This window comes from Pelodiscus sinensis, chromosome 17, assembly GCF_049634645.1.
Source record: "Pelodiscus sinensis isolate JC-2024 chromosome 17, ASM4963464v1, whole genome shotgun sequence".
Lineage (NCBI taxonomy): Eukaryota > Metazoa > Chordata > Testudines > Trionychidae > Pelodiscus > Pelodiscus sinensis.
Window position 1 is genome coordinate 15,665,093 of NC_134727.1, and position 19,696 is coordinate 15,684,788.

General features: G+C 43.1%; 1 protein-coding gene across 8 annotated transcripts in view; it reads left to right on the forward strand.

Moving 5' to 3' along the window:
• FBXO38 (F-box protein 38) overlaps window positions 1-19,696 on the forward strand; it is a 49,804-nt gene that overhangs the window by 23,945 nt on the left and 6,163 nt on the right. For 7 of the 8 annotated variants that reach the window (XM_006138096.4, XM_006138094.4, XM_006138092.4 and 4 more), the window contains 8 exons: window positions 1,301-1,420; window positions 3,143-3,322; window positions 4,942-5,664; window positions 7,990-8,090; window positions 11,070-11,172; window positions 12,402-12,568; window positions 14,879-15,024; window positions 15,709-15,812. In XM_006138096.4, coding sequence (XP_006138158.1) covers window positions 1,301-1,420; window positions 3,143-3,322; window positions 4,942-5,664; window positions 7,990-8,090; window positions 11,070-11,172; window positions 12,402-12,568; window positions 14,879-15,024; window positions 15,709-15,812 — 1,644 coding nt within the window. The remainder of the gene's footprint in view (window positions 1-1,300; window positions 1,421-3,142; window positions 3,323-4,941; window positions 5,665-7,989; window positions 8,091-11,069; window positions 11,173-12,401; window positions 12,569-14,878; window positions 15,025-15,708; window positions 15,813-19,696) is intronic. The other variant, XM_006138091.4, reaches the window with a different exon arrangement.

Genomic DNA, 19,696 nt, shown 5'->3' on the forward strand with positions numbered 1-19,696 from the left:
TCTTCCCATCTCCCACCTCCTTTTCCCAGTCTCCCCAGAGGTTAATCCCCTCCCCTCCAGTTTTGTTAAATACAGAGAATTTCTGTTTTTGAACACACGTGTCCTTTATTTTTTACATCAGGAAATGGAGCTAGGGAGGAGTAAGTGGAAGGAGGTGAGGGAGGAATGGGGCACGAGCCCCCGATGGGGAGGACTGGGGTGGCTCTGCGGGCTCCTCAGGGTGGAAGCTCTCCTGCAGGGTCTCCTGGATCCTGACAGCCCCCCGATTCACCCCCCAGATGGCAGCCTGCGCCAAGTGCAGCCATGCTGATGGCCGAGTACTGTGACGTGCCAAGTGTGGGCACTCAGGGCACTCCAAGACAGGACTGCTTTGCTGTCCCTCATTGAGGTAGACAAGCAAGCGGGGAACCCTGAGAACTGTCTGTCCGGGGTGGGGGTCGAGTCCCTTTAAGCACAGCCCTCGTCTAGCCTGAGACAGCAGCTCCACGCTCTAAGTCCTAACATGATGTCCTGCCAGCACTGGTTCTGACCAGCCTTAACTTTGGTTCAGGGTCCACTCAATGTGGACATGCTAGTTCGAATTAGCAAAACGCTAATTCGAATTAGTTTTTAGGTCTAGATGCACTAATTCGAATTAGCTTATTTTGAATTAACTAATTTGAAGTTAGTTTGAATTAGTGCGGTAGTGTAGACATACCCTAACATCTCTAGACCAGACTTGATCTTCTTTTTAAATGTAATAGTTGATCTATGCTGGCATAGGAGGAAGTCAGTTAAAGATTAAAAATAATACAGATGCTAGCTCAGCAGTTAAAAGATTGTACACTGTACTTCTTCATGGAGAATATGGATTTGTACTTCAAGCTCAGTAGGTTGAGGTTAGGATAGCATCATGTTACTTTGTAGTGTCCATCCTGTTTACTCAGAAATTGTAGTGATGTTTTGGGGAAAACAGCATGAAGCAAGTCCTCAAGCAGATGAAGTCACCAGGGTAATGCAAGGAAGCATTTTCAGGAAGAAGAATGGAGAATCTTGAAGGAGCCACTTACTTCAGAAAAACTAAGAATATAGAATTGGCCTGGATCCCCTAGAAGTTACAGAACCAATAATCTCTTGGGAGGCTTCAGTAAGATTCAGTGAGGAAACAACTGAGACAGCTACTGTTAGTGATACTATAGCCCTATAGTGCCTTTCTGTGACTTCAGTGTGATTATCACTTAAAAACCTTCTTTGTATATCGGGCTATGTGCTTATTCTTCTTTCTCTTGACCATCACATTTTATTGTCTTCATTTTTTCAGCACTGAATGATATGGAGGAAGTTGCACAGGATGATGGAATGGCTGCATTGGAGGGCCAGAATGAGACCACTGCGCATAATCAAGCAGTTATTCCTATGGATGTTGATGAGGAGCAAGCAGGTAATTTGGATCCTGGAAAATAATCATGACTTCAAGATCCTCCCAGTTGCAAGATTCATTAGTTCAGTATGATTATTTTGACATGACTTTTTTCAGCTAGAACATGTGGGACATTTGAATAATGGCTCTAGAATAGCAGAAGAAACTAGTGATTTAAGTCTGCTGTACAGTCTCCCCTTTTCTGCTGTTCGTTCTGTGACAGATTGTTTTTAAGGTCTCATTTTTATACTATAGTGTAATGAGAGGGTCAAAAAGATATGAATATTCTTAGCTTGCTTTTCCAGTCCTTGCATTTATGATCTCCCTCCTCCCACTTCAGTTTATTAACTCCTCCCGTTTGGCTGTGTTATTATCAGAGCATCTTGTATAAGCACTAATTTAAGTTGTATTTATGGGTCGCATTAAATCACTTCAATTACTGATGCCAGCCATTGCTTTATGCACATTGCATTGTAGATGTGCCAACAGCAAGTAGTTTTAAAAAAGCAGGGTATCTGTTCACCAGAGTGTTTTTTTCCAAAAAGCCCCTGAAAATGTACTCTTACGTCGACGTTCATTTGTTGAACTATTCAAACAGGTACCATATATTGTGCCCATTTGGTACAGTGTAGTGGCATTCTGGCCTGACAGCCAGAAGCATTAGAAGTTGTGCCCCGCATGAGAACATAGGCTGAAACTGACACTTTGCGATGTTGCTGAGAGAAAGGCTGGTGAAGTCTTTTCTGCCCATCTCTGATGGTTGCCTGGGTGGAAGTTGCATATTCCCTGGATGCTTTTTCAAAAGGATTTGAGGATAATTTCAATGTCCTGGCTAATATTTGTCCTCTCAGTAACACAGATTCTAATGGCTGAGCACAAAATGTCTTCCAAGATAGCTCCTTAGTTACTGCATTGTCAGTTTTTCAGTGACCTCGAGTCTGAGAAGTGCCATAGAAAACCAGTCTTATATCCTATTGTGTCAGACTTTTTTTCCGATAGATTAGAACATCTTTGTTGATCTTAACTGTGTTTTAATGCTGTATCTTTAAATCACATTTTTAGCATTTGAGTTTTTAGGTAGGGTCCACAGAAAGGAGTGCAGAGTTCTGCTAGGATGAACCAAATCCATCTCTTTCTGTGGCATTTCCAAACTGTTGGAGAACTTCAGCAGTCAAGCACTATTACATTTTAATACCCTGTAATTAGGAATGTAAGCGACTAGTTGACTATCTGATAAGCTTATCGGATAGTCAACTAGTTCCTTGACTAGACACTCCTCACCCCCACCTTTAACGTGGGGGGGAAAGCAGGAGGCAGTGGTGAGGGGAGTCGATTTAAAAGTGGGGACAGGAATCAGCTGATTTCTGGCTCATGCCCAGTCCCAGATGCTTCACCTCTGCTTTTTAAATGTATTATGAGCCAGCAGGCTCTTAATACATTTAAAAGACTCGTGCGCAGTGGGGAGGGACCTGGTGCAAGTCAGGAATCAGTAGTCCCAGCTCAGCTTCAGCCTTTTAAATGTATTAAGAGCCTGCTGGCTCATAATACATTTAAAAGGCAGAGTTGCAGCAGGGTTAACTCCTTGCCCTGCTCCCAGCTCCTTCGCTTATTGTCTAATCGACTAGTTGATGGAAATTCCGTTAACTAGTCACTTACTTGGTTAAACTAAATGTTAACATCCTTGACCTGTAATCATTGCTTGCCTTGTATAAATGAACTATCAGTATTCTTCTCTTGTTTTAGGACCCAGTGGCCTTCAGCCTATTGTAAAAGCAGCACCTATTACCGTCCATGACTCGGACAGTGAGGATGAAGAAGAGAACATGGGGTCCTCAAGAGCCTGCATTACTAACAGCATTGTCCAGAGTTACTCAGATGGAGAAGAGAAAGTCAGAGATCCAGAGGAAACCAGAGAGCTGTCAGGTGTGAAAGATTTTGTATGAGTTGGCTTATTAGTAAGGATTTTATTGCAGTGGGCAAAGTCTGTTAATTTGGCTACTGAAGCTTTAGCCCATTTTGCTTCTTCTCCATGCCTCAGATAATTTCTAGTCATATAAACCCAATACAACGTAGAATGGAGCAATAGGATACATCCCCATAATGCTGGAAATACATGTGAACATGTGCAAAATGGGGAAATACAGCATAAATGCCAGAAGCATAGCTGCAGATTTTTTGTAGACACAGTACTTCTCATACATATTTTCAGGTATATTTATTGCCTCATTGGCTTACAGTAGACACCTACCAGTGCAGATATGCGACTGTGTGCCCATATGAACTGTCTGTCAAAGCATTTACCATCACAGGCTGAAAAGCTATCGAGCAAAAGCTTGGGGGAGGAGTGGGAAACCTGTAGCCATCTAATGGATATGTAGGCTGTCTGGGAATATCTCAGAGAAAGTAATCTAGATCATGTCTGCTCTTTATAGAGAATGTTATAGTTTAGGAATGAAGTGAATATTCCCTTTTTTCAACTCTCAGGTTCCTCTGCTTTGGAATTAGGCTTAAAGTTAATACAGTACAAGTTGCACCTCCCTGGCCCAGCACCCTCGGGACCTGACTGGTCCTGGATGAGGGATTTTTCCAAACCATTGGAGGTCATTTCAGACCCTCGCTGCTGGCCCTCCACTGCCTTCTCCACTGGGCTTCCTGGCTCCCCACACAGCCCAGCTGAGCTGCACATCAACTCTTGGCACTCCCCTCCCCCGCCCAACTGGGCCGCATGTCAGCTCCCAGGACCCTGCTCCTCTGCAAGCACTCCAGGACTCTTGGATCCTGGCTCATTGGTTAACCTTCATGGTTACATGCAATGTTATCCCTCCCGCTCCCCCTTCCCCGCACTGCTGCCTCTGATAAAGAGGCAGCTGTGCAGGGAGAGGGGGAGCGGCAGAGGGAGAGGACACGTGTTTATAAAACATCCCTGATTTGGGGAGATGTTTTCAGAAATGTACTCAGTGATACCAATGCCATTAGGAATGATCTGGTTTAGAATACTGAGCAAGGGGCTTGGAGCCAAACATTACTGAGTTATATTGCTGGTTTTGACATTGACTCACTGTGTCTAACCATTTATAATATGGGAATAAAACTTCTCTACCTTACATCACCTGTAGATGTATAAATTAATGATTGGACAGTGCTTTGAAAGTTCTGAAGCACTGTCAGTTCTAAATTGTCATTTAATCCCTTATTTTCAAGAGAACTAAGACTTGTTACAAATATATTCCCATATCACATTCTTGCACATTGACATTTGTAACTAGTGAGCTGTTTCCAGAAAGCAGTAGGCACGTCAAGCAATGTGTATCCCCTGGTATGTCAGTTCAGATGAGCAGCTTCAGGACATTAGAGAGATTCATCTGCTGATGGGCTAAGTGTTAACTTCCTACCACTTTAGAATAGGTCCTAATTTAAATATTGGTTCCTCACTCATCTCCCTGCAACCTCTGTTGCTGAACTCCCGGCGGTCTCCATTTTCAGGTGGTGGTGTTCAGAGTTAGCTTGCTTTATTGTTTTTCATGCTTATATTACTTTATCAGCAGTGAGTGGTAAAGGCAAGACTCCATTGCGGAAGAGGTGCAGTGCCAGCCAAGTGGGTCAAGCGAAGCAATTCCATGCTGAGGAGAGCAGCTGTGAGAAAGGTTGTCAAGTGACCAGTGAACAGATTAAAGCAGATATGAAAGCAGCCAGTGACATGCCTGAAAGGAACAAAAGCAAAGATTCTTACTCCAGTTGCGTTAATGCAGCTGGATCAATGGGGACCTCCAACTCTTGCAGTGCTGTTTCCTCGAGCCCTGACTGTGCAAGGACAGCTGATAGCCACTCTGCTGCCACCAGTCCAGCAATTGCAGATGAATCCCGACAGTGTGTCTGCTCCCCTAGTAGGGGTGAAAGTTCCAATGAGAGAGACAATGAGGATGGTTCTATTTGCTCCAGGTGCTCTTCCTGTAGGCAGCAGGAGCCACAAAGGAGGACTAGTGGGTGCTCTGATTTGGAAAGCCCATCTACTAGTGGTGTCTGCAGTAGGAATGGACCGAATAGTACTGGGTCAGATTTCTCACTTAGGACGCTGCCAAACTCTGGGTGTCCAGGAGAGGCAAATTCTGAGAGGACTAATGGGAATGTCTGTGGGAATACGGGGGAGGAGAGCACTGGCTCACAACTAGGAAGCTATGAAATGGAGTATAATGAAGATTATCCCCGCCGTCCTCTAACAAGAGCCAGAAGCAAACTGTCCCATGTACCTCTGTTGTCTGAATCAGGTATGACCTACACTTGTGTATTTTTACTTCAGAGTTACTGTTTCATACTAAAGCTACAACTATCAAATACTATCCATACATTAATAACACAGTACTTTTTCTTGTTTGTAAATCAAACGTTTTATTAATTGACAGAAGAGCCAGTAGGAACTAAAGGTATGGATATATCAGTTTGTAGCTGCTTATGTTCATACACATCTCTCTGTGTGACCATGATCTCCATCTTCTCTCATGTTATCACGTGTGTCATGCATCTATGGTAAGATTGGACCGATTGATTTACTGTTTTGAAAAACAATGTTTTTTGATAACTCATCTTGCTGTTTCTGTCTTTATAAGCTATTATTCAGCGGAACATAAGAATTGCTCCTCTGTTCAAGAATTACTTTTGGGAGGGAGAAGGGAGAGGTGCTCTCCTCCTTTTCAGAGGAAAAAAGATGATTGCAATAATTGTGATAATTTATCAGCCGTAAGGCAAAATGATTATCACTCAACCATAGTAGTGTACAAACACACATCTACATGGTGAATCCCACTTCAAATTGTTGAGGCATTAATAAGGGACTAGAAAAATGCATTTCTCATTAAACAGAATCATAGTGGAGTTAGAAAAAATATTCAATCATCAAATCCATATCTCTACCAAAGTAGGATTGATTTCTACAGTACATTTTTGGGTGTTTATCCAGTCAAGTGCAATATCCCAAGTGCTGATGAAGCTTAAATCAATTTGTTTAGGAGGCTATTCCATTGCAAAATATATCTCAGATTTAAAATATTATCCTGATATTCATTTTGAATTTTCTGTTTTTTAGCTCGATCCATTATTAATAGTAATGGAATGAAACCATTAAAGGAATAATATAGTGCCTTGTATGCATGCCAGACAGGTCTTCCTGAAAATCACGCTGCTCTCCTGTCTCAGCTAAGGAAAGGGTTTATTTCAGCTGCATGTCAAGTGTCTTCAGACTTCATATTTTAGGACATAAACTGATTACATGCAGAAGTTAGAAAGTATTTCTCTCTTCCACTCCTCCCCTCCAACCCCTGCAGAAGTGAGTGCACATGTACGTAATTGTGCAACATTTTCCTGCATGTGTTGACTAATGGAGGCAGACTCCTAGTCCGATGTGGTCCAAGTCCAAGCCCAGATTCATGCTATATGTATGCCTGGATATATAGAATCAGTGCGGCTCCATCTGTCTAGCCACTAAAATCCACTTCCCCTTTCTTCCATTCCCCCAATGCTGGGATGTTAATATTCATTTACATTCAATGCAAAACTTCAAATGGGTTTGTTAAAGAACTAAAGAAATTTTCCTGTCTTTGGTTTGAACAAATGCAGTGAGTTTCATGGCTCTCTATTGTTTTGCCTGTGAGTTCCAGAACAAAGTGACATTGGTGGGTTATTTTGTTTTTTGAGGCTTCTGTAACAAACTTTTATTTATGATGGTGAAATGTATGTAGTTATTTGTCTTGAATAATTGTTTCACATTATCTCAGACATCTAAATTTTCACTTTTTCTGATGCTTAACATGGTATGGAGTGAAATAATAATAAAAAATGACTTAGCAGATAAGTTGGCAAAAAGGGAAAGAACTATTGATGTGTATGATTAATTACAGTAAAAAGCATCAAGCAAAACTGGTTTTGTCATTTAAATAAGCATTTTATTTTAAACTTGTCTTAGATTTAATTTATAGCCAAGGGAAGCATTTTGGAATTATATTCATGTTAATCCCTTTTAAGAAGAGGTCTTTGCCGGGGCTGTACTGTATACAATTCAGCATACATTTGTGATATTTTTCTTGTATAATAATAAGGGCATATATCCATGGTGATATTTGCTATACGTACTGTCATGAAATCGCACTGGATGATGATACACATGTGCAATGAATTGCTTAATCCAATAGTAAAGTAAATGTTTTCATATTCATATTTCATCTTCCACAAGTATGGGTATTCCAGAAGAGGATCTGAAGGCTACAGGCTCAAAGGGACTCACTTAAAGTTTGAATGCCAATTCATAGAATCATAGGGCTGGAAGAGACCTCAGGAGCTCATTGAGTCCAGCCCCCTGCCCAAAGCAGGACCAACCCCAAGTAAATCATCCCAGCCAGGGCTTTGTCAAGCCGACACTTAAAAACCTCTAGGGATGGAGATTCCACCACCTCCCTAGGTAACCCATTCAAGTACTTCACCACCCTCCTAGTGAAATAGCTTTTCCTAATATCCAACCTAGACCTCCCCCACTGCAACTTGAGACCATTGTTCCTTCTTCTGCCAATTGTACTTCAATTTTTCCTTTTTGTTTTTTCTAGATGTGGCCAAGCCAAAGCCTCGACAAACAATGAAGCGGAAAAGGACAGCTGACAAGTCAACAAGCACAAGTGACCCTGTTATTGAGGATGACCATGTTCAGGTGAGGCCACTTTCTTCATGTTTCCAGCCAACAGTCTTTATGAACATATGACTGACTGCATGCTTATCGTTACTGCAAACCACACATTATGAGTTGAATTTTGTTCCTGTCTCAAGTTACATCAGCACATGCAAAGCATTAACTCAAGGGCCATGGCGTTTATAACTTGAGCGGTCTGGCCTGAGAGGGAGTATACACCAAAGCTCAAGTTAAGGCAACTCATCAACTGCCCACACAATTACTTTGTAGTTGGACTCAGGATAGAGTGTTTTCCCACAATTCCTCCCATATGCCCAGAAAGGCTAGTCAAGTTCTCCCGCAAATCCCTGGGAAAGCATTCATAGAACAGCTCAGTTTACTGCAGCACTAAGAACCGTGGGACAGCACTGCCTACAAATGGGTGCAGTACCAGGTGTGACACAGTAACTTGACTGTAGTTTTGTAGTGTGACTGTTGTTACTCAACCTAGGCTAACTTAAAGAGTAAACTGAGTATACATAATCTTGAGTTAACTTTGCTGCAAAGATGTAGCTTAAGAATGCATCTATACTCCTTGCTTGTAGTGCAGCATGTAGTATATATATTCAGCCCCCTTAGCACAGGTATAAATAGCAGGGTAGATGGTGAGGCACAGCTTAGTCAAGTAAAGTCATATCTGAGGGGTGAAGGCAAGTACACGAGTGTGTACCCTACATGGTGCTCTATTCGTCACAGCTGTGTCTCCCCATTTATATTGCTGTTTTTAGCAGTTTAGTGTTCAGCTTCCTCCCCTCAGCTGGAGTCTGTCCCTGCTGCAGAATAAAACTGCAGCAATGGGGAAGACCTTGGGCAGATCCCCACCGTGGGAGCCTTTTCCAGCCACAGGGAGAGATTGAGGCAATGGGGAAAATCTCCACCAGCTCCCTGCAGCCAGAGCCTTCCCTGCTCTTGGGAAAACAGAAGCAGCTTCCTTCTGTTTCCCCTCAGCAGGAAAGGCTCTGGCAGTGAGGTTTCCCTGTTGTCTCACTCCTGCCAGAACCTTTCCTTGCTGTAGTGAATGGCTACGGCATTAGGGAGCTGCTGAAGCTTTACTGAGCTGTCTGAGTCCCATCATTGCACAGGCTACACCCTGTTGTGTGGACACAGACGTGTACACTATACGTCTCTGACTCTGGTGTGTTGTGTAGACTAGGGATGTAAAAGAGTAGTTAAATAGTTGACTGCCCGATAAGCCTAGAGTAGTCAAGTCGACTACATGCATTTCCCCACGCCTCCTTGCTGCCTCCATGTCAGAGGCAGCAAGGGGATGGGGAGAAGCAGGAGTTGGTGCTGGGGGGAGCCGACTTGAAAGCCAGTTCCCCCCAGCACCATCTCCGTGGTGGGGAGTGGGGCAGGGGAGGCAGAAGTTCAGTGGCACAATGGCTGTGCCCTTTAAATGTAATAAGAGCTGCTTGGTTCTTACTATTTTTAAAAGGCAGGAGTGTTCATATTATGCCTCTGCCTTTTAAATGTAGTAATAACCAGGCAGTTCTCACTACAAAAGGCAGAGTCGCAGTGAGGTTTGCTCCCGGAGGCGGTACAAGCCAGTACTGTTTAGTCCCGGCTCTTGCTGCCCCTGGGAGTTAACCCTGCTGCAGCTCTGCAGTGGAGGTAGTGAGCCCCAATCCCTCTTATCGACTAATCCAATAATCAATGGAAATTCCATCGACTTCTCAATTAGCTGATTATCTGCAATTTAACATCCCTAGTTTCAACCAGGGATGTTAAATTTAGATTAGTTAACTAATTGAATAGTCGATGGAATTTTCATCAACTATTTGATTAGTCTGTAAGGGTGCCTCCGCCTTTGAACTGTAGCAAGAGCCCTGCCTAGCTCTTGCTACTGTTCAAAAGCGCAAGCCCCGCAGGAAGTGTAGGGCTTCCTTTTGAAATGTACAAGAGCCCCAGTGGCTCACCTGCCGGCCCTGGGCTCCCTGCAGTGCCTCAGCCTTTGAAATGTACCAGAGCTCCAGCAGGGCTCTTGTACATTTTGAAAGGAAGCCCTGTAGGGAGCATGGGGCTCGCTGGGGCTCCTTTGTACATTTCGCAGCAGAAGTGGTGCAAGCGGAAACTGCTTCAGTGCCTGCTCATGCTGTTTCTGCTGTGTCTCTACCTTCCCTGGCCCCTGTGGAGATGGTGTTTGGGGGAGCCTGGGCCTGCTGTGGACAGAGGCTGCTCCACAGCAGCAGTTCCTGTCCGAGCTCCCCGCTGACAGGGGCTGCTGCAGCAGAGCAGTCACTGCCACAGGGAGCTTTGACTCCTGTGGACAGGGGCTGTTGCCACCCCATGCTGTTGCCTCTAATAGAGAGGCAGCAGCATGCTGTAGTAGGGGGCTCCCCGAGTGTGAGGCTAGGAATTTACTGGCTGCTGGCCCCGCCTCTGGGGACTACCCAATAGTAGTGTAACCGCCACAATTTGATGTGGTTAGACCACTGTTCAGTTAACTTCTATCTAACATGCCTACTCTCCATCTGAAAGTTTTTCCTCTTATAAGCACCTTAATGAAAGGCAGTGTAATAAGTCTCCAGAACTGTCAATCCCAAGTCAGCCTCTTATTTAGAATGTCTCTACAGCACAAATGGGTTTTTAGACTGAATTATCTCTCATAATCAATAAGATTTTTGGTAATAGGGAACTTGAGGCATTTTCTATCAAGTCACTGCTGCTGGTGGTAATTGTGTATGGACACTATGGGTCTGAAAAAAATAACTTATTTTAAACTTACTTCATATTAGTAGTGATCAGCAGCACAAATCTAGCTTTTCTCTCACCAGCCTGTTCTGGGCAGAGTCCTTTATCACATTGGAGAGCATCCCAGAATGAATTTTCTCCCAGCATATTTACAGCAGAACTGCTTTTTCTTTTTTGGCAGGATTTTTTGTTTCTGTTCATGCTTAATCCCTTTAAATTAATTTTGTATTAATCCCATCCTGTGAATTATTTTTTTTTAATCTTCACCAGGTGCTGACTTTGAAATCCAAAAACCTTGTTGGAATTACATTGACCAATTGTGGAATAACAGACCTGATCTTGAAAGATTGCCCCAAAATGATGTTCATCCATGGTATGTTGTTAGTGTCGCTGGGACTCATAGCCCAGCCAAGTCTTCCATTCTGAGTTTCCCCAAGAGCTTGCCACCTTTTCCATCAACACTGAATAGTGGAGTCATTTTAAAACATTCTCTTAGGTGCTACCTACCAACCTTTGAGTTTATCAGCAACTAAGCAGTTTTATTCAGAACATTAAGTAGCGTAGGAGGCATAGTGATGCATATCATGGCTTCTCAGTTTCTAAGTTCTTCCTTCCTCTGGCTCTCCCTACTGTTATTTATCTGACACAATGTTGTTTCCATCTTAAAGAGCTGATGAATGATGAAAATCTGTATTGACTAATGGCACTTTAAGTGTACTGTATGCTGCATTCCAGTCTTGTCTGATTAGTTCTCTCTAAATCAAGAGGTCAATTATGCTGTTTCCTGAAATATCCGAAGTCAGTAAAGGGTGCGTCTAAAAAGCGCAGTTATTTTGAAATAATGGCCAATATTTCAAAATAACAATGTGAGCACCTACACAGCAATTACATTATTTTGAAATTGCTATTTTGGAATAGCAGTAGTGTGGACGCTCCACTGCTGCTATTTTGAAATAGCTCCTCCCGAGGGCCATTCAAAGTAGTTACTTCCCAGTCTCTTCCAGGGTTCTAAATTGAGGTAGCACATCCACATTAAGGAAGCCTGCCTCAGACTAATTTTGAGTGTAGTGTAGATGTGGTATTTCAAAATAAGCTATTTTGGAAAAAAAATTATGAAATAGCTTATTTCAAAATAAGCATGCTGCGTAGACGTACCCCAACAGTGTTGTTGTGTCTGAATTGGTATTTTTCTCACCTGTCTTCATGAAGTTGTATAAAACTGGAAAGTGTTTGATTTCAGAGATTAGGTTTATCCCACCAGGCCAATCAAAGCACACATTTTATTTTAACTAATCAACTAAATACTGATGATCCGGACATGACAGCATGGAGGAGGATAACTATATTATCCCAATATATAATACTTTGCCATGCTCCATAACACAGGTCATGATGTGATGCCATGATTAGAGGTAGATTGCTCAAAAATCAATGTTTTTATTAAAGCTATTAACTGTGCGCACACAATTTAGTAACTGATCTTTACAAATATATGACTCATTTGTCTTAGAGACCAGTCTGCTTTTTGAGATCCCCTTAGAAAAATTATGTAATATCTTTTTTGCTGCTGCTTTTATAGTTTTATTCATTTGTAATTTGTAGCTACGAGATGCCGTGTACTTAAGCATTTAAAAGTAGAGAATGCTCCAATTGTCAATCGATTTGATTATGCCCAGTGCAAGAAATTAAACATGGATCAGGTACTAGATCAGATATTGAGGATGCCACCAGAGAGAAACCGGATCATTTACCTTCGTCCAATGCAGCAGGTACCCAATCAGCTTTCATTTAACCAAGACAAACTTTGAAACTACTTTTATTCTCTCATCTATGCTTACTTTATTATTTCTGCTTACTGCAAGATAAACAAATGTGAACATTAAAGGGAAAGTAATTCTCCTAATACCATTCCACCATCAGCTTTTTTCCTTTATAATGCTTTCATTGCAGGATAATGAATTTATTACTGTTAAATACTGTCTCCAAGGCTAAGTTCATTGCATTAGAAAACTGTAAGTCAATTAAGTAAGGTACTGAATTAATGCTGTACCACATAATTAGGATTTGCATAATATACTATAAAAACAAAACTGCTATTTATATAAAAAACTTTAAAAAACAACAAATGTTCCTTAGAGACCAAAAAAAATGTAGATCATATATGAGCTTTTGTGGACACAACCCCCTTCTTCAGATGAATGGAGCCAGCCTTATACAGAGGTATAAGTAAATAGTAGAAAAAGAGGGGAGATGTGGAGGGAAAGAAAAGAAACAAAAATCTTTGTCAAATAGAGTGAATGAAGCTAACAGAATGGGCTGTAAGTGCCCATAAAAGCTCATAATATTACATGTTGGACCTCCAAATACTAGGGCTCCCTTATCCCGCAACAACCATGGTCCGGCAGGACCTCAGATGTTCCTGGACCAGGGAGTCCTGGCTGGGAGCCCCAGTAGCAAGAGGGCAGGTGGCTCGGAGCCCAGAAGTGCTGGGGCTGGGACCAGGGCTGGAGCCCCGGTAGCAGAGCCAGGCCTGTGGCAGCCCCAGTAGCAGAGCCAGGGAAGCAGCAGCCCCGGGAGGTCTAGAAATGCAGTACTCCAGGCTGCTAGGGCTGGCTGCGGGGAGGGGAGGCAGGTTGGGGGGCCAGTATCAGATGACCTCCCCTGGTCCAGCAAATTTCCTTGTTCAGGACTGTCAGGTCCCAAGGGTGCCAGACCAGAGAGATCCAGGCTGTATCTACATTTTTTGTTAGTCTCTAAGGTGCTGCAGGGCCATACGTTCTTTTTTAATTTTTTTCATTTACAGACTAACATGGCTACTCCTCAGAGACTACTATTTATATAGTTGCATAGTTGTTTTTATTCATGGCGGGAAGTATACCATCGGCCATATGTGTCTGGAATAGTTTGGTGACTACTATGTCAAGTTCAGTATTTCCACTTAGCATTTATATACTGTTTTATATCATCAAAGCAAACTTTAATCGATCTGCCAGTATTGTGAGGGTAGTTAAAGTGGTGGTAGTTCCATGTGGGAAAACCAGACACAGGGAAGTTAAGTGACTTGCTCAAGGTAATAGAGTGAATAAATAGCAACGCTAAGACTAGAACTCAGAACTAGTTCTTTGATAAGTTGAGGAAATCACGTTGCTTGTTTAGCAGGAGGTCTCTGAATGTCCAATAATGTTCCCTCTTCTCTATGGTATAGGAATAATGGTACAGTATATTGATTAGTGCAGATACCTATATTTTGAAAAACTAGATCACTGTTTGCAATCCAGTTCTTGGTCGCAGCGGGGCGCAATGGTAACATTGTGGGTTGTTTAAAACACCTTATGCCAGGGTCAGTTTCTTAGGAATGAAGCCATCGTTGGCCACTACGTTAACTAAACTAGTAATCTGCAGGTACAAAATCAGACAATTTTACTGATTTATTTCCTACAGTCCTACAGTGCAGTGTAAAGTGTAGGGATGTAAGCGTCTAGTTGGCTACCCGATAAATCTAGGCTTATCGGGTAGTCGAGTCACTACCAGATTAGTTCCTCCCCCCCTTTGCTGCCTCTGAGGTATCAGGCATCCAGGGTGGGTAAGCAGGTGCCAGCTTAAAAGCCAGTTCCTCCCAACATCATCTCCACTGTGGGGCAAGGGAGGCAGAGGCACAGCAGGGGAAATGGTGCGAGTAGGGACTGAAACAGCCCCCGCTTGCTCTGGTCCCAACTGCTGCGCCTCTCCCTTTGAAATGTACAAAAGCCAGATGCAGCTCTTATATATTTCAAAGGCAGAGTCTCAGCAAGATAGATAGCGCCCCCTTTATTGACTAATCAGTTAGCCAATGGAAATTCCGTCGTCTACTCAATTAGTTGATTAATCAAAATTTAACATCCCCAATAAGGTGCACTAGCAGAGTTGTACTATGCAAGTTATATAGTGGGTCTTCCGTAAAATGTTAACTCTTTGCTAACATTCCTGTTTTTTCTCCCAATACTTTGCTTTCCCCTAAAGTGGGGAATATTGGTTAGATATATGCTGCTGACTCTAAAATCACCTTATGGTTGTAAGTTCCTATCTGACTTTTTCCACAGGTCGACACATTAACTCTAGAACAAAAGATATTTAGTGGTCCTTACCCATACCACATTTGCATAATTCATGAATTCAGCAATCCTCCTAACGTCCGCAACAAGGTGCGCATTCGCAGCTGGATGGACACAATAGCAAACATTAACCAGTGAGTACCCATCTTTCAGTGGATGTGTGAAGAATGTGCTGAGCCAATAGGCTAATACAGATTTAGCACATCATAGTGATAAATGATAAAGGGGTGCCCTGGCATGTGAGCTCCCTATTGTGTAATTGAAGAGCGGGGGGGGGGAATTATATTCTGTACCCCTATCAAATACTGCATTAATACAATTGCAAACTATAATGTTTTGGACCTATAGAATGCTGGGGGTGGGAGGGACTGACTGAGGCTATTTAAAAGAAATGTTGTTTAGGTGGGTGGAATAGAAATAATGTGCAGTTTTCAACACCACTGCAATACTGTAAGGCTGCCAGCAACAGGACATTAGACATAACAACACCTGCCCACCGTTTCAGATCAGGTTACCTTTCTTTTAACATTTCCTTGGCAAGAATAAAAAGAGAATTTATCAACTCTAAGGGATAATTCACTAAAACAGGTGGCGTCTTACATGCAGCACACATAGATATTGTCTTTTGTCTAACCCCCTACGTCACATGTAGTTGCACTCAAGAGCAAAGGGATTGCATATCTTCACCGTGAGTTTTTATAGGTTCAGCCCTATTAAATCAAAGGTCATGTTATTTCAGGATTTCCAATGTGATTCCTGTCCCTTTTTCTAACATTTCCTGTTACTGCCACCTGAACTTTCTTCTTTCCTATCTCCAGAGAACTTATTAAATATGAATTCTTCCCTGAAGCCACACGAACTGATGAAGACCTGAAGAAATACACAAAGTACCCTTGGGGGCGGGATATTTATACTCTAGAAGGTGAGTATTATGGAGGATTAGAGGCTCATCTGTTGCAAAAGCGAATTTTGGTGTTTTCTCACAAAGCTGCTGGGGAGAGGGATAATAGCTGGGCTAAATGTCTCTTCTGACTGAGTATTGGAGGTCACCTGCACACCATAAACTGAGACTGACCCTTGTCTTGCTGCCCTCAAGCACTGCAGCAGTTGATGTGGAGTTGAATACTTAGATGGGAAGTAGTTGAAATTCTAATGTAGAAATGGATTATTATCTTAGGAGATGACACAGAGTTCTTTGTTGAGAAGCGTCCCTGGGGGTGCCCCACATAAGGTGTTGAGCGTCCCAACGCTTCCTGACGGATTTTTCTCTCAGCAATGTATCGGAGGCTGTGTATGCGCAGCGCGCGTGAGCCTTCCTAAGTACTATCACGCATGCACAGCCCCCCTCCCTTCAGTTCCTTTCCGCCCCCGGCTTCAGATGGAACTCTCCTGCTCTACAAAGACTTCTATCGCGGACTCGAACCCAGATGGCTCGGTTCGTTGTCTGACTGCAAAGAGACAGGCAACACCAGCAAGGTCCAATCACAAGCTCACCTTGCCTCTGTGCTCCATGGATTGTCGCACGTTAGCGAAGGGGGGATGGTAGCAACCTTAAAACAAAATTGGTTTGCTCCCAAATTCTCCCAAGCAGCCAAAGATTACTGTCTGCCAAGCCCACAATGTGGGTAAACCTGTAAAGACAGTTCCGGCAACCAGACCTCCGCCTTTGGGACCATGCTGTATTTACAAATGGACTTTATTCAGTTGCTTAAATGTCAGTCTTTTGAATATGTGCTGGTTATTGTTTGCTTGTTTTTGGGATGGGGCTCTGCAAGAACTCAATGCCTGTCTCCCACTGTGCTAAGCTGAAAGCACATAAAGACAGAGAGCTACGAATTAAAATGTCCTATTGTGACAAGGACAGACACAATAGCACTGACCTGGGCTCGGGTCTGAGCAATACACCTATGAGGCAAACGTCCCCTAAGCCATCAAAGACAGGGGTGAGCTCTCTGAACCAGTAGCCCAGAAAGCGGCATGCTGAGTGCAAAAAGGGCAATAAAAATGTAAAAAAGGCTGCCCTTACTGAGGCAACAGGTCTCCCCGCTTGCCCTCTCACCAGCTATAGGAGCTCTTCCTGCTCCTAGCACAGCATTGAGGAATCCCCTCACAGACCAACTGCTGGGTGCTGGCCCCCCTCTCCCGTTACCAGGGGCAACACCTCAGAGGAGGGGGGGGGCAAATTGTTTACCATTAACAGAGCTGTATACTCCCCTCATTAGTCAGAAAGACCTGGCAATTTCCCCCACTTCACAGTCGCATAATTTAACTGATAACATACATCCTCAGTCTCCATTTTCTGATTATTCTGACTTCTCCTCTGCCCTCTCTGAGGACGAGGAAGAGTGCTTACCTGCTTTTTCACCTCAGTCGTATATGGAGGGCTCTATATGGTCTGCTTATCAGCAACAACAGGACTTTTTTAGAGCACAAGTGGCTCCCTGGGCTTCTTATTTTTGGATGCCAGGGCCTATGCTTTGCCCCCCACAGTGGGAAATGTTCAATCAACCACCTCAACAATATAAAAAGAAACCATGTAAGACCAAGCATATAGCAAAGCCCTGCTCTCCCTTAAACCTGTCACCCCATACCTCTATGAGGGGAACTGACAATGAAAGCCATTGCTCTCCTATGTCGGCTTCTACATCTCTATTACATTCAAACGCAACCTCTACCATGGAACAGGCATTGTTACCACCTGTCACTCCGACTATCTCTCCTCTTTTCAATAATTATTTAAAAGAGTTGCTATCGATTTAAATATATGTATGGAAGAAGTTCAGCTTTCTCAGCATGAACTCACTAACATCCTTCAGCCCAGTACAGCAACAAAGATGGCACTCCCTATTAATCCAGCCATCCTGGAGCCCCCTAAAACACTATGGCAAACACCTGCATCTATTCCCCTGACATGCAGGAAAACTGACTGAAAATATTATGTCCCCCCTGAACGGTTCTCAATTCCTTTTTTCTCACCCCCCCACCCAACTCCCTCATATTAGGTGCTGCACAGTAGAGGAACAAACAACATAATTGTTCCACCCCATCCGAAAAGGACAATAAACTCCTGGATATGTTTGGAAAGACGGTTTATGCCTCAGCCACTCTTCAGATGAGAGTGGCGAACTATGCTGCTTTATTAAGTAAATACAACTTCAATAATTATACAAAATTCAATACTTTTATTGAAGATATCCCTGACAGTAAAAAGGCACAGTTTCAGGCTCTTGTTTCAGAAGGCCAGATAATATCACGGATAGCCCTGCAAGCTGCACTTGATGCAGCAGACACAGCTACAAGGACTACTGCAACAGCAGTCACTATGAGACGAGCTTCATGGTTCAACTTCTCCGCTTTCCCCCGCCAAGTGCAGTCATCGGTAGAAGACCTTCCCTTCGATGGAGAAAAACTGTTTTCTGCAGACCAACGAACTACTCCAATCGATGAAAGAGTCCAGAGCCGTATTGCAGTCACTCGGTATCCAAACCCCTATGACGAGACAGACAGAGGTACCAACCATATCAGAGACTTGGGTACCCACAATTCACCTACCAGTACCAGAGGCAAGACTAGGCCCCATACCAACAAAGGGGTCACAGCAGTGAGCACAGGCGTCGCCCTCAGACTAATAACCCCAACCGTTCATCCCAACCCAGCAAAGCAAATTTGAAACAGTGCTTGAGAGAAGTAAAACTAAATCACATGCATCAGAGCTTGAGATTCATTCTAAACCTTTCCTTTTTTGCTTATTATCTTTCCGTTCAAATTGAGTATCTATTACCACTGATAAGTGGGTAACTCAAGCTATCTCCCTAGGTTATACCATCCCTTTTCTCTTTCCTCCCCCTCCCCAACCTCTCACCCCGTCCCTCTTCAGGGACCCCTCTTGTTGTGCTTAAAAGAAGCACCTGGGATCTTTTTCAGGGGGATAAGGCAACACGCCACATTTATTGAACATACATAGATCAATCAATATTTATCATATGCATATGATACATTAGACTCATGCACTCTCATACACACACAGTACACTCCATCTTCTTGTTACCAAAAGTTGCTCCCCCTTACTGGCCAGATGAGTTAGATGGGGAACGGGTGGAGCCAGGCTTCTGCCGATCCAGATCGATGCTCCCATGTTGACAAGACGAAAACCCGGGGTCCCTCTGCAAGATGCCTCATATTTATCCCTCTTATGCAGCCAATTAGTCATCACCTTGCCTTTCTTAATGCTGCTTCAAAGAGAGTTCTTCCAAGGGCAAGCACTTGCTGCTTGACTCCCAAGAGGTCTGTCTGTCCAGTCCTCTTAATGAGCTCACTTTACAGGTATTGTCTTGGATCTGGCTCCCAGACTTTCTCCACCCTTGCAACTGCTGCTGGAGGTGCTCACCTTTCATTCTCCATTCACACCTCATTCATTTCAACAGGACAGTCAAGGAAAGAGGAGAGCTCAAAAGACATTTTTTTTCTTACAAGGAAAGTTTCTCTTAATACAAAGTTATAGGAGAAATGTTACAGAGATTCTGTACGAACACTTAAGATATATCTAAAAGGACAAGATCTTAATACAAAGTTATATGAGAGTGATAATATTACAGGGATTTCTCCACACGCTCATGAAATCATATTACAACAAGAAGTTGACCACTTTCTTGAATTAGGAGCCATAGAACCAGTGCCCCAAGAGTTGCACGGAACCAGATTCTACTCACATTATTTTCTTGTAGAAATGAAGACAGGTGGCTGGAGACCGATCCTTGATCTTCGGTTACTAAATAAATACATAAGGAAACAAAAATTCAAAATGGT